Source organism: Trachemys scripta, chromosome 22, assembly GCF_013100865.1.
Source record: "Trachemys scripta elegans isolate TJP31775 chromosome 22, CAS_Tse_1.0, whole genome shotgun sequence".
NCBI classification, from domain to species: Eukaryota; Metazoa; Chordata; order Testudines; family Emydidae; genus Trachemys; species Trachemys scripta.
The window spans coordinates 443,081-454,500 of NC_048319.1; the positions used below are offsets into that span (position 1 = coordinate 443,081).

General features: G+C 46.5%; 1 protein-coding gene across 1 annotated transcript; it reads left to right on the plus strand.

The window, feature by feature from the left end:
- Positions 1 to 181: 181 nt before the first annotated feature.
- On the plus strand, positions 182 to 9,839 carry LOC117868780 (tetraspanin-33-like). Its single transcript, XM_034755001.1, has 7 exons — positions 182 to 1,217; positions 2,118 to 2,242; positions 5,537 to 5,611; positions 6,141 to 6,236; positions 6,961 to 7,101; positions 8,087 to 8,248; positions 9,312 to 9,839. Exons 1-7 carry the CDS (start codon positions 1,175 to 1,177, stop codon positions 9,405 to 9,407), a joined length of 738 nt encoding a protein of 245 aa, XP_034610892.1. The 5' UTR covers positions 182 to 1,174; the 3' UTR covers positions 9,408 to 9,839.
- The last annotated feature ends 1,581 nt before the right edge of the window (positions 9,840 to 11,420 follow it).

Below are 11,420 nucleotides of genomic sequence, written 5' to 3' on the forward strand. Positions count from 1 at the left end.
TTGGGATGCCCAATACATGGCTCAGTGAGAGGAAGCCACCTCTGCCACTGCATGCCCTGCTCAATTCTGATGAAATTTTGTCTGTCTCCAGTGCTGAGCTTGTGGCAACTTTTACTGTGTTTACTTTGAAGGTTGATTAAAAAAACACATTAATTGTAGGAGTCTCTCTCTTTTTCACATGTGGGGGTGAAGGGTGAGTTCTTGCAGAGCTCCCATTCCAAGTGCCTCTCTCCTCATTCCAGTTGCCAAGCACTCTTCCTTCTCAGGGAGCCATACCCAAGGAATAAGGGGCTGGGACTCCAGTTCCTGGGAACCTGCCTCTCTGATGCACAGAATCTAGTCTAAACCTGTTTCTTCCTGTCTCCTCTGACATTTCACTGGCAGCTTGGGCAGAATCTCTCTTCAAATGGCTTATCTTCCTCCTGCTCTCAATAACCTGAATGGAAGAATGCTGCCCCACCTCACTGCTGGGCTTCTCCTTGCGTTGGCCTCCTCTTTCAGTGTGTCTGAGGTCTTCATTTCAGGAATTTATTTTGCCTAGTCAGCCTGTCCTACTGCAGCTGCAAGGGAGCTGGAAACAGGCAAGTGACTTACACTAGGAAACACGTGGCAAACCTGACTGTACATGTCAGTCTTCTCCCTTTGTGCCTGTAACACTCCCTAGAGCACATGATCCAGGCACCAAAAATCAGCAGAGAAACGGACTCCACAGCTGGGAGAGGGGTGCACTGGTATCAGAGACTCCGACACGAACCATGAGAACAAACCAGCTCATCAAATACACTTTGTTTGTCTCCTGTTACCTCTTCTGGGTGAGTCTGAGCAGAGCTGGGGCTGCCACGCCCAGGGTGGGGCTGCCACTGGCTGGGCAGCAAGATCACTGCTTGCAGGGAAACCCACTTTCAAAGTCGTCCCAGTGAAGAGTCAGTCTGGCCAGTTGTGATACTAGGGCCCTGTGGTGAGGATGGCAGGGTGCAGGTCCCTTGTAAATTGCTAATCTGCCCTCTAGTATCCCTTCATTGGGGCTCCCCTTGGACAGGCTGTTAGTCCTGCTTCTCTTCTCTGGCTGGGCAAATGTCTCCTGCTCCCAGAATTAGATGCTGTTGGGGATTTTTCCTCTTGCAAAATGATGAGTTTGTCTCTGATTCTTCCTCCCTAGGTGGCCAGTGGGCTCATGGTTGCAGTTGGCATTTATGCCAAACTCTCTAAAGAAGCAAGTAAGTACCATTTCCTGTCCCTCCATAAATTACCAAGCTGGAGTTTAGATAAAGCTAACGAAGTGACTGCAGGGTAATTGTGCAGTCATTGCTCTCTTCCCAGTACAGCGTGGAGATGAGCTTTGTGGCCCATCTCTGACGGGCAGTTTTCAAATCACCCTCCGCCATCGTTCCTGTATGTCACTCCCACATGGTGGTGCAGGGTGTTGCCAAATCTTTTTGATGGATCTACAAGGGTGAGAAGGATTATTAATAACCATGTACATTTGTCATCCCCAAAGACTGCTGAGTGTTCAGCAATATTCAATAAACAAATTACAAATGGATCAAATAAGGTGGTGCAGCCTAATGAATGCCTGAGAACTCTGGAAAGTAAACTCATGAGGGAGCTCAGCTCCTTCCACCAATGTCATGAACCTGAGGCTTCGTTGCTTCACAGTTTCAACGCTGGGGAATAAACCTCCAAGCACAAATTCCCCCTCCCTTCAATGTGCCATTTGTATTTGCTGAGCACTAGCTATGTGCTTGGTGCTGTACAGACCATAGAGACAAACATGGACTCTGCCCTGAAGGGTTTACAGTCCAAGGTGACAAATGTGTTCATCAATTAAACATGTGGACCCAGGCCACCTTGTAGTGCAGAATTTTATTTGGTGAGTGTTTTGTAATCCCGTAGCTCTGTGATGAGAAGGTGCGGCTAAAACTGACGAGTGCAGGGAGGAAATGTGTTTCAAAGGGAGGGTTGGGGCTTGCCCTGGAAGGCTGGTATGTGGAACTTGTCCAGCTCAGTGTTCTTCTGTGAGCTCTGTATCCATTCTTGATACTCCGAGGGGAAGAGGAAGGAGCAGGATTTGGCTTGCGCAAATTTCTTACTTTGCCTTGTTTTTCAATTTCTGCCAGGTGCTGTGGATTCGCTGCTTGCTGATCCCTCGCTGATCCTGCTTACGGTGGGGATCCTGATGTTTGGCATCACGTTTGTGGGGTGTACAGGAGCCTTGCGTGACCTGCCTGTGCTGCTGAAAATTGTAAGGAGAGGCTAGTGGGATGATTTCTTCTATCTGATAGGGATCCCTATGTCTTGGGCTGCCCTTACTAGGCAACTTCCTGCCTAAAGAGAGTGCCTCAAAGAGTGGAGTGTGAACCTGCTCCACCTGCATTAGAAGATAAATTTTTGTCAGTCCCTTAAGTGGGTGCTGAACGGGGGCACTGGAAGTACTAGCACGTTACTGAGCTAGTGGGAAAATAGCTCACCAACTGCATGAACAGCAAGGAAAAAGGAAAAAAAAACAGTGAATTCCTGACCACACTAAAGGCCGCACTGCCATCATGACTCATAACTTCTGGTCCCCACCTGTCTCTTTGGCTGCACATCCAAGCAAAAAGATCTGGTGGCTTGTGCTAGTCCTGTCACCTTTTAATGTGGCCTGTTTTTCACATTTGCACCAATGTTTTGCCATTTACACTATTTGTCCCAAGTCGAAGGGTTGTTTATAATATTTGCCTATCAGAATCCACAGTTATTGCCTTTATAGGAATTTTGCAGAGAGTTTGCAAATGTAACATTCCTCCAGGTGTTGGTATGAGGTTATCTAGGGGATAATTTCATTGCGGAGTGTCTGGAGGCACAGGCATGCTACAGCAGTGCAATGCAAGAAAGTGTGTGTGATATGTTTGGAGACTGCATGTTTCTTGTAGCTAATAGAACCCAATGTGGCTGGAAGAGGTTTAGGGTGTGTTCTTTTCATTTGCAAATAACAAAAATTCCCCCTTGATAGGATTTAACATTTCCCAGTAATACAAAAGGAAAGGTTCCTTCTCAGGTGTCAGCTAATGTTTATCACTATAGCTGGGTAAATACTGGCCTCCACCGAACAGTGTCTTGGAATATTGGCTTCAATTTTAAAATATACTTGCTCTGGGGTCCTTGTGTGCTTCTGAGCTGATCTTCTGAGCCCTCAAGTCATGCTCAGCAACATTTGGGTGAACAAATTTCAAAATGGCCTGTGTGAAGATCTGTGTAGGAAGAGCACTCCGTAAGAGTTATATTTATGCAACTGGCGAACAGAAACAACCCCATCTGCCTTATGTGACCACACTCAGACTGAATTTTGAATGCTGGGAATCAAATGCGCAGACTCAACATGATAAATTCACAGAGTAAAAAAAAAATTTCACAACTTGTCAAATAAACCTGAGGAAATTGCTGACTGCAGCAAAGCAGCAAAAACTCACCAAAGAAATTGTTTGCTAACATAATAAAGCAGAGAAGAATTCATTTCGCTGCGCTGGTTCCTCTCCCCAAAGGGAGACTTAACCATGCTAATGAAAAGATGGCATTTAAACTAGACAGGACAAAACACTGGAGAATAGACTGTAGGGAACGACAACCAGCCCCAGTGATGGGCTAACCACACTTGGCACGTACCTAACCTAGCACTTTGCAACTTCAAAGCACAGCCAGGAGGTGAGTGTTATTAGCTTACCTCATAGGTCTTTTACATCCCTAATAATTAAGATTCCATGACAGGGGCACTCTTAAAGACAAGTGGTAGCCATGTTAGTCTGTATCAGCAAAAACAACAAGGAGTCCTTGTGGCACCTTAGAGACTAAGGCCTGGTCTACACTGGGGGGAGAGATCGATCTAAGTTACGTAACTTCAGCTACGTGAATAATGTAGCTGAAGTCGACGTACTTAGATCGACTTACCGTGGTGTCTTCACTGTGGTGAGTCAACTGCTGCTGCTCCCCCGACGACTCCGCCTGCGCCTCTCGAGGCGGTGGAGTACAGGAGTCAATGGGAGAGCGCTTGGGGATCGATTTATCATGTCTAGACTAGACGCAATAAATCGACCCCTGCTGGATCGATCGCTGCCCACCGGTGGGTAGTGTAGCCATAACCTAAGTCTCCTTCCAAGCAGCTAACATGGATTTATGGCTCATTGTAACAATGTATAATGCACTAACTTCTTGTCCTATGATAACAGAGGTGTGAACTGCCCACTTCACCTTGAATGACCTCTTACAACATGTAATTCCTTATGCTAAACAACCTGTTCCACCTTGTATTTAGCTGTGACACCCTGAGTACATTTCCCAGTCATGAAGAAGAGCTCTGTGTAAGCTCGAAAACTCGTCTCTTTCACCAGTAGAAGTTGGTCCAATAAAAGATCTTACCTCACCCACCCTGTTGGGACCAACACAGCTACAGCATTACAAAAAGCAGCTAGTAGGGCAGTCACAATGGCAGCAAGGTCAGAGTATGTCTCCCAGCCTAGGCTGACAGATTGGGGCGAGCAGCGCTTGCACTGGAGGCTGAGCCCCAGCCCAAACTGCAATTTCAAAGTGCTGTTAAAACACTAGTGCAAGCCCCATTAGCCCTAATCTGGGCTGGGAGGCTTGCTCCAAAATGCTGACCTGACTGTGGAGTCAGTGCCTGTTCCATTAGCACAGGCAATCTCAGCTCCATCACCAGTGCTATAGCAGAGGTAGTGGGGCATTTTTGTCTGAAACATTCTAATCATTTTCTTCTAGCCTCACCTGCAAATAAAACATGGAGGATTGTGGGAAAACCAGCCAGGGGAAATTCTGTTCTAGCCCATGGTGTTTTCCTCAGCTGGGATTTATAGGCAGGGGATTTGACTCTCTCCAGTACATTCAGGTAGTGATATTTACCAGCAGTACTACCATTTAGCTATGATGGGGAGCCCTATCTTGTAATAACACTGGTATCCAGGTGGTTGCCTGGAAGTTCTCACATTCAGCCCTCCTGCTGCAAGGAGGGCTGGGACCTAGAAAAATGGTAGTGTAGTGCAGGCAGGAGACAGCCTTTTATGCATAATCAGGCCTGGTCTCTCCAAGGGGCTGGTAATTTAAACAGTTCCCCTGCTCAGCCAGGTCTTAGGCTTGTCCCCTGTGTTCTCTTCAGTGTTTCAGCTGCTGTGTCCTCTTGTAGAATCTGGAACTAGATTTTCCAAGCCTTCCTGCACAGGGTGTATCTCTGGAGTTTCCAGGGATTGTCTTGTGTGTAACAGGTCTTAAGCAGGCCCCAGTGCCTTGGGGCCCCCCAAGATACAGTATTACTGAAGGTGAAATGCTGGTTCATTGCACCTGACAGCTGATTTCCTCTGGACCGTTGGAGGTGGAGGATGATCTCATTGGATGTCTGGGTACGAGTATTAACACACATACACAGCAGGGTGAATGTACATGACACATCATAGACACAGCCCCAGCCCCACAGGGCTCTTGCATTGATGCTGGTGGGGGGAACTGGTTGCTCTACAGGTTGTTCTGATGATCTCACCCCTTCATTTTTCAGTTTGCCTGGATTTTACTGATCATTCTCATTCTCCAGATCGTGGCTGCTGTCCTGGGATTTCTCTTCTCTGGCATGGTAACTGCAAAGCCAACTCCAAAGCTGGCTGACACTTTGCTGAATTAGACAGTTGCATTTGGTAACATAATTGCATGAGCACAGATCTAGAAGTCAGTAACACCCTATGTAGCCTTGGGCAAGTCTCTGCCCCTCCCTGCCTCAGTTTCTCCTCTGGAAGATGGGAACATTAATACTTCCTCTACCTACTTGACTGTGCGGTTGTCAAGATTAATCAGGTAACATCTGAATGCACAGTGTAGTGTGCTATATATATGCAGAGTATTTATACTCTGGCTGCCAACAGGGATGCAGGTCAACCTTCTCCATCTGCACTTTTTGGGAGGCGAATGGGGGAAAAGGCAGTCACTTGGGTTTAACTTGCATTTGTCCCTGTGACATGCTCAGATTAGGGGTGCCTCGGAGAGGCCAGATGCCAGAGACAAGACTTGGGCCCAAAGTGCAGGAAATGGAAGACAAGGGGAGCTTCTGAAAGTCAATGAATCTGCCTGGTAGATGCTGACAACTGCACTGTCTGTGTGTGTTGCAGGTGTTGGAGAAAGCAGCATTTCTGATGGGAAAAGCTATCTCCGGTTATAGGGATGACCTAGATTTACAGAACCTTATTGATTATATACAGAAAAAGGTAATTTAAAAACACCTCTCAGATTTGTATCATGCTTTGCTGTTCAATTATTTCAGTGAAGGCAAATGGCCAAACATACTCTGTCTCAGATCCTCAGTCAGTGCTGGGATCTCAGTGCCAGCATTAGACCCTCACATACACAGGGAGCCTAACGCCAGGTCCCTGATAGCCAGCTTCCCATTGTCTTGCCAGGCCCTGTGCTCAAATCAGTGTTTTCTCCACTCCTCAAACCACAGAAAGAAGAATGGTCTCCATTTATTTTTTTCTGTCCACGGCAGCAGCTGTGACTTTCACCAGGGCAGTTGGAAACAGAGTGAAATTCACCATTGGCCAATTTAGGGAAACCCCATTTTTGCTCCCTGTTTGCACCACAAGACACAGTTGCTTCTCCCTCCCAAATTGGATTCCTAAAGTCCCCTGAAAGTCTGTGAATACCCATGAGAGAGAGAAGAGAAAGATGGTTGAGTCAACCGTGTCTCCTGTTCAAGCCGCTGCTCAGACACTGGTAATCTGAGGAGGCTGTGGGGGAGTTTAACTAGATTCCAAAGATTACAGTTCTCCCTTTCTGGATTGTAGGGGGTCTTCTGGGAAGTTTATTCCTACCCGTGGGTAATTTATCTCACAGCTATTCTCAGAACTCCTGTCTGTACAGTCCCATGCACACTTGGGCCCTGTGTAAACAAGCAGCTACCCCAGGGTCCTCCTTTCTGTTTCACTCTCTCAGTTTGAGTGCTGTGGGGTGCATTCCTACAAGGACTGGTCCCAGAATATTTACTTTGAGTGCCAAGACTCCAACCCAAGCCTGGAACGCTGTGCTGTGCCTTTCTCCTGCTGCATCCAAAAAGATCAAGAGGCAGCCATTACTGTAAGTCAAATCTGGCCACTTTTTGTGGTTAAAATTTTTTTCTTTAGGTTTTTATTTTTAAAAAATTTCCACTGCAGCACGTGGTTGGGAGCTAAGGACACACATTAAAATAAAGCCAAAGAGATCAAGTAGGAAAGTATCAGAGGTACTTTGCATTATATAACATTTCATGTCAGGATCTCAATGCAGTTTGCAAGGTCAGGTCAGTATCATTATCGCCACTGGGTTAGGGAAACTGAGGCACAGAAAGGCGATGTGACTTTACTTAGAATATACAGTGAGTCTGTGGAAGACTCAGAACAGAACCCACATCTCCCAATTCCAAATCCCTTGTACTAACCATTTAACATGCTGTTTGTCTGTAACATAGCTGGCTAGACCACCAAGAACAAAGCAGTGTTCTGTTCTGGTTGTTTGATTGGGCCCATCACTATGTATCAGAATCACAGGACTGGAAGAGACCTCGAGAGGTCATCTAGTCCAGTCCCCTGCACTCATGGCAGGACTAAGTATTAACTAGCCCAGGGGTGGCTCCGGAGCCACATGCAGCTCTTCAGAAGCTAATATGCAGCTCCTTGTATAGGCACCGACTCTGGAGCTGGAGCTACAGGCGCCAACTTTCCAATGTGCCAGGGGATGCTCACTGCTCAACCCCTGGCTCTGCCACAGGCCCTGCCCCCACTAATTGGGAGGAAGGGGGAGATGCTGATCGGTGGGGCTGCCGGTGGGCGGGAGGGGTATGACGTGGGGGAGCTGCTGACGTATTACTGTAGCTCTTTGGCAATGTACATTGGTAAATTCTGGCTCCATCTCAGGCTCAGGTTGGCCACCCCTGAGCTAGACCATCCCTGCTAGATATTTGTATCAGGACACCTGTCCCCTCCCTCTCCTCTCAGGGTCAGGCATGCAGTGACTACTTCAGGGGGGAAAGAGCAGATCCTGTTCCTCACTCTCTAAACTCTTACTGGCTCTTCTCTCCCTGCAGAGTGTTCTCAACACCATGTGTGGCTATGGGACCCAGAACCTGAGATCATGGAAAGCAGAAAGTCTGATATACATTGAGGGCTGCTTGGAAAAGATTGTTGGCTGGGGGCAGAGAAACCTGCTGCTTGTTGCAGGGATAGCAATAGGACTCTTTTTCTTGGAGGTAACTGAGGCTGTAACAGCGTTAAGACTACGTCTGTATTAGAAAAGTGCATCAGTTTAACTAAATCCATTAAAAACTAATCGAGTTAAACCAGTGCAAACTCTCAAGAGCAATGCACATAAACTGATTTAAGCTAAATTAACATAAGCAAAGGTTAAGCTGGTAACTTACTAATTGCAAGCTATCAAGCGTGTTGATGCAAACTACCTCCATGTATAGAAATGCATCTATATTAGGAGTTTGCATTGATTTAATTAAATTTATTTTAAAATAAATGTGGTTAAACCAGTGCATTTTTCTAGTATAAACAAAGCCAAGAATCTGCTTGGCTAGCTCTATGAATGATAACCACTCCCCTCCATACAAAGTTTTCAAACTTGAGTGGCAAACGTTAACAGAAGAGTCTGCAGAAAAGAAGAATGAGGGGGGATTTGATAGCTGCTTTCAACTACCTGAAAGGGGGTTCCAAAGAGGCTGGATCTAGACTGTTCTCAGTGGTACCAGATGACAGAACAAGGAGTAATGGTCTCAAGTTGCAGTAGGGGAGGTTTAGGTTGGCTATTAGGAAAAACTTTTTCACTGGGAGGGTGGTGAAGCACTGGAATGCGTTACCTAGGGAGGTGGTGAAATCTCCTTCCTTGGAGGTTTTTAAGGCCCGGCTTGACAAAGCCCTGGCTGGGATGATTTAGTTGGTGTTGGTCCTGCTTTGAGCAGGGAGTTGGACTAGATGACCTCCTGAGGTCCCTTCCAACCCTGATATTCTATGATTCTAACATCTAAATCCATAGTTAGATACACAGTACTAATAATATAGTGACATATGAACAATAATGCTTAGGCACCTAAACAAGTAGTCTGAGTTTCACAGGTGCTGAACTCCTGCAGCAACCATGAAAGTCAGTGGGGGACACAGTCCTTGGCATCAGAAACTTGGGTTTTGTCTAGAGGATAAATTACAGGATTTTGTAGTCCCTTCCCTGCATTTCCCCTGCTCTCAGCCCTCAGAGATGTTGCTTTCAGGTGTCAGTGAATCCAGCCCTAGTGACTTCCTTTTCCCTTCCAGATTCTCGTGTTTTCCATGGCCGTGATGCTCATTTACCAGATTGACTTTATCATACAGAAACGGAAAAGCACAAGGAGGAGAGGCCCCGAAAAATAAGTCTGTTGCTCCCATCAAGAGCCCAGCATGGTCTCTATTGCCGCTGGTGCGGGCTGTGTAGAAGGAACAGACTGAGATCTCAGTCAAAACACTGTGAATACCCCAGAGGGTGCCAGGGCCCATGCCCCAGTTGAATGAACAGACACTGGAAAGCATTTTCTGTGCATATGAGGCAGAGGCAACTGCTGCTTGGAAAGGACCCTTGCTGCCTGATGGGATCATCTGATGGGTCTCTCACTCTCTCCTCCCGCACTGTTTTATTACCATGGACATTTGCACAATACCAAATCTTTCTTTTTTGAGATTCCTGATGTTTATTCTCCATCTGTGGTCAGAGTCCTCTGGTTGCTTTAGCAATCACTTTGGAGGACAGGATTACAATTGAAAAGAAACTTGACAAATTGGAGAATTAGTCAGAAATCAACAAGGTGAAATTCAGTAAAGACAAGTGCAAAGCACTACACTTAGGAAGAAAAAAGTCAAATGCATAATTACAAAATGGGGAATAACTGGTTAGGTGTTAGTGCTGCTGAAAAGGATCTGGGAGTTATAGCAAATAACATGAGCCAACAATGTGATGCAGTTGCAAAAAATGCTAATATCACTTCGGGATATTGTAACAGAGTTCCCAGAGGGCCAGGTGGATAGCCCACCCAGTTTCCAGCCTTGCCTCCCTGCAGGAAGGCCTTTCAGTCCAGTTCCTAACCCTTAGCTTTATCTCAGGGTTTTCAATGTCCTTGCCCTCTCCTTACTAGAGGGGGAGTGGGGTGGAAATGAGCCTTACACTCCTCCTGCAGCAAAGGCAGTTGGTAGGGGAGCCCGGTCCCTCCCACTCTACCAGGCTCTTACCCAGGGTCCTATGAGTGCCAACAGTGTCCAGCACCCTGGAATGCCCTCCACTTTGCCCCTGGGCCATTTCCTACCATCCATCCCCACATGCCTTCAAGTCCTATATAAGATAATAAAAGAAAATGAAAAGACAACTAAACCTTCAGCCCAAACTAGGCTCAGCAGGTAGGCTGCTTTGGCACCCTTGTTCAGGAGCCCACAGGGTAGGTCTGTCTTCCTCCCCAGCCTCCCTCTTCTGAGCTAAGTCGTTCTCTTTATGTTTTAAAGTGCCTCTCCAGTTGGAGCATGCTCTGCAGGTCTGGAGTGGTGGTGCTTCCTTTAACCCCTTCAGGCCCAGTGTGAGCTTTGTACACTCCATCACAGGTACATTAACAGGAGTGTTGTTTGTAAGACACAGGAGGTAATTGTCCCATTCTATTCAGCACTGGTGGGGCCTCAGCTGGAGTACCGTGTCCAATTCTGGGTGCCACACTTTAGGAAAGATGTGGATAAATTGGAGAAAGTCCAGAGGAGAGCAACAAAAATGATAAAAGGTTTAGTAAATCTGATTATGAGGAAAAGTTAAAAAAACTGGATATGTTTAGTCTTGAGAAAGATGGTGGAGGGGGATCTGATGACAGTCTTCTAATGTGTTAAAGGCTGTTATAAAGAGGATGGTGATCAACTGTTCTCCATGTCCACTGAAGGTAGGACAAGAAGAAATGGGCTTAATTGCAGCTAGGGAGATATTACGGGAAACTTTCTAACTCTAAAGAGAGTTAAGCTCTGGAGCAGGCTTCCAAGGGAAGTTGTGGAATCCCTGTCATTGGAGGTTTTTAAGAATAGGTTGGGCAAACGCCCATCACGGATGGGCTAGCTTTACTTGGTCCTCCCTCAGTTCAAGGGGCTGGACTAGAAGACCTATCAAGGACCTTTTCAGGCCTACATTTCTATGATTGTGATAGCACACTCAAGGGGCTTTGATCACAGTGGGGCGATTAGCAATTGCTGCAGGAAAATTGTGAATCTGTTTACAAGTACCAGTCCCTTGTAATAACTAATGGGGAATGTGCCAAAGGGACAGAATTGTTTCATAATAAAGATTTCCCCCATTTTCCATGAGGTGCCAGTTCTTTGGAGTTTTAAAGCCACAAAGTCCCTGCCATTGGAGGCTACTGGCTAGTG

Coding starts and splice junctions, on each gene's coding strand:
- LOC117868780 (XM_034755001.1), top strand. CDS start 1,175: ATGGTTGCAGTTGGCATTTATGCCAAACTCTCTAAAGAAGCAA. Junction 2,243..5,536: donor TGCCTGTGCTGCTGAAAATT/GTAAGGAGAGGC, acceptor TTCATTTTTCAG/TTTGCCTGGATTTTACTGAT. Junction 7,102..8,086: donor ATCAAGAGGCAGCCATTACT/GTAAGTCAAATC, acceptor CTCTCCCTGCAG/AGTGTTCTCAACACCATGTG.